General features: G+C 31.7%; 2 protein-coding genes across 2 annotated transcripts in view; both read left to right on the top strand.

The window, feature by feature from the left end:
- Positions 1 to 1296, top strand: part of LOTGIDRAFT_175251 (hypothetical protein) — a gene marked incomplete at both ends in the record, with an annotated part of 4573 nt that extends 3277 nt beyond the window's left edge. Inside the window, 4 exons of the mRNA XM_009055881.1 lie at positions 112 to 255; positions 631 to 655; positions 953 to 984; positions 1196 to 1296. Coding sequence (XP_009054129.1) covers positions 112 to 255; positions 631 to 655; positions 953 to 984; positions 1196 to 1296 — 302 coding nt within the window. The remainder of the gene's footprint in view (positions 1 to 111; positions 256 to 630; positions 656 to 952; positions 985 to 1195) is intronic.
- A 929-nt stretch (positions 1297 to 2225) lies between these two features.
- Positions 2226 to 2874, top strand: part of LOTGIDRAFT_175250 (hypothetical protein) — a gene marked incomplete at both ends in the record, with an annotated part of 6083 nt that continues 5434 nt past the window's right edge. The window contains one exon of the mRNA XM_009055880.1: positions 2226 to 2229. Coding sequence (XP_009054128.1) covers positions 2226 to 2229 — 4 coding nt within the window. The remainder of the gene's footprint in view (positions 2230 to 2874) is intronic.

Here is a 2874-nt window from a genome sequence, read left to right as displayed (position 1 = left end):
TTGAATGTAGTGAGTAAATGTATCAGTTGAATGTAGTGAGTAAATCGTTTAGTTGAATGTTTTAGTAACTTAATATACCGGTAATTCAAATTCATGTAATTTATTCCACAGATCCTGGAACAAAAACAATTTCTTGTGAACAATCTGGATATCAGGAAGGTTTAGGCACTGGTATTGGAATTGGTATTGAAATATCTGCTATTATTGTTTTTCTAGTTTTACTGACAATATTTATATATAGAAAATATCATCCAGGTATTGGTTAGAAATATTTTGGGGATCTTTAAAAAAGGAACCATATGAAATTTTGTTTTGAGGATTATTCTATCAAAACATTAAAGAGATATAGTCAATTTTACTTACCCTTATATCTTTTCAGAATTACAATCTGACTTAACCTTCTCCTACATTCTCTCAGAATTGTAGCATTTGAAAACCATTTATATTCTCGAGTGCAATTATTACAGATATCAGGGCTTTATACTTCACGAAAGCGGCAAAACGTCAAATTAAAAAGTCAGTCAAGTATCGTATTTCAATTCTGAAAAGTTTGTCAGTTGCTGTAATAAACTCGTAAACTTCTTTAAATATAAAATTATTCTAAAAATGTATTATTATTTTATTTTGTAGCCAATAAGAAACTACCAGAAGAAAGGTGAGTTATATTTTCTTTCCTGATCTGGAACATCTATTCCATTAAACCTACTTTAGGCGAAATAAACATTTTCAATCTGTAAAGCTATGGTGATGATGATGTTCTTGTCGAAATTGAAGTCATTTTATAGCAACGATCATTATTAAGTCTTTTCACACAAAAAATGTCAGTCGCAGACTGGTTTGATTGAGTACAGAAGTTTAAATTCTTATATCAAAATGTTGTTTTGAGAAGTTGTAGTCAAAACTCATAAAAACATATTTGCCCATTTTACTCATGACATATTCTTACTTTCAGTTATGCAACGTTTTCTAATAGAAATCCTGAAGGTAAATTATCACATATTATCATGAATTTATCACTATTTACACATTCAGTATGACTATCAATACTATACCCATAACGGTCCATCGTTCAATTTCTGATAGTGTTCTTCAACTTTACGGCGGAAACTGCCGAGAGTCGCCGAATGTCAAAGCAAAAAGGTTGTAATTTTTATTCTAACTTATCAGTTACTATGCACGCTTTTCTTTCCTACAGAAAGAACATATGAAGATTTAAATACTCGTCCTGAAGTTAATGATAACAATCAACATAATTCTGGAGATGTAAAAGAATATGAAAATATGAGAAGAAATTAAATATAACAGGCTGTAACATCTGTTCAGAAATCAACCGTTCTATACACATTCCAAAATTCCGTCTGAGAGCAATGAAAAGGACGTTAAATAAAGGGCAAGTTCACTTTGGGATTCGTTACCCAAATCTCTTAAATTGTCTTCTGAATTATGTCGTTCTAAAGGTTGACTAAAGAAGTAAACTGGTATCTAGTTCAAATTAAAATTGTTGAAAAAAGTCATTTTTTATTTTATTTTATTTTTACATCATACTTTAATTCATACTTGTACCACTTTGATAATTTATTCACCATATTCATGACTTTTTTTATTGTATCATTATATAATATATATATATAGGCCCAAACTTTTTCTCGGTCCTTTGATCTTTAGAGTGGGTTATTATCCGATAAACCTACACTTTTCGTGAATTATATGCCGCTGAGTAACTGAAAAGTCTAGCTTTGCCCAAAAATATGGCAGGATACAATAAAAACAACAGTTAATAAACAGTTCATAATCTTTATTAAAATTTACAAAATTTTTTGCCAGATGATCCTCGACTTCGCCTCGGAGCCTCACTCGAAAAGGAGTAGGTGTAGCATCCCATACACCTCGAAAACGATGCATATAACTACTACATATGTTAATTGAAGTTAGATAGTGGATGTGATATAAATGGATTTCTATCGTCTGCTGTTATCTTTCAAGGTCCTTTTAGATAGTATTTTTCATATTAAGATTCATTTTATTTCGATTTTTCATTTTAAGATTCAAATTTTGCAACATTATTTACTCTCTCATGTAATTATATTTTTTTCATATATCATCTTAATGTTTCTATCTGTATATATATTATTTGTTCGCAAATCACTAGGCCACCTAGGCCTAGGGTAAGAGAGTATTAACCCTAGGGTTAAGGTTGGCGTTTACCCTAGTTTTGAAAAATCAATATGGGTTAGCCGAGGAAAGGGTTAAAGTTTGTTCCAAGATATGGTTGCTGCATATTAAATGAAAAATATCTTCTCAATACAAAATGGTCCAGAAATAAAGAATAACACAGGGGTTTGAAGTATAAACACAAACTGTATTTTGAGGTAGTGTAAGTAGTTATGGACACACTAAGTCTGTAAGTCTGCCTTTTGTAGTATCTATTTATTCTACCCCAAAATAAAGTAGACTGGTCGTTAATGGTTCAAATTATACCCCGACGTGCAAAATTATCTACATGATAATAAAGATTAAACCACATTCAATTGTTTCTTTATAATGCGAGACAACTTTATTTATTATTTGAGTGAGGTCTGCCAATCAAAATAAACAGAACAAATCAGAAATAAGAATTGTAGTGGCACAAAAAAAATTCCATAGTCCATTAATGCGTTGTTGGTTTTATCAGGTTAAACGCACATTGTGAGCTTTCTATCTAATCGAAGGTCGAACGGAAGATAACAATCTACGTGCTGATGGTGGGCTCTGTTCAACCGCTTAATGGGATGGTGGCACCGGAAGGTGATCTTTCGGGCTTTTTGTGTTGTTAAACCTTTGATGTAGCCAGGCTATAAGCACCTTAGGGGCACCAGAGAAGTACACGCAAAACCT

The sequence above is a fragment of the Lottia gigantea genome (assembly GCF_000327385.1).
Source record: "Lottia gigantea unplaced genomic scaffold LOTGIsca_258, whole genome shotgun sequence".
In the NCBI taxonomy this organism is placed as follows: Eukaryota; Metazoa; Mollusca; class Gastropoda; family Lottiidae; genus Lottia; species Lottia gigantea.
This window is presented reverse-complemented; position numbering and strand designations above follow the sequence as displayed.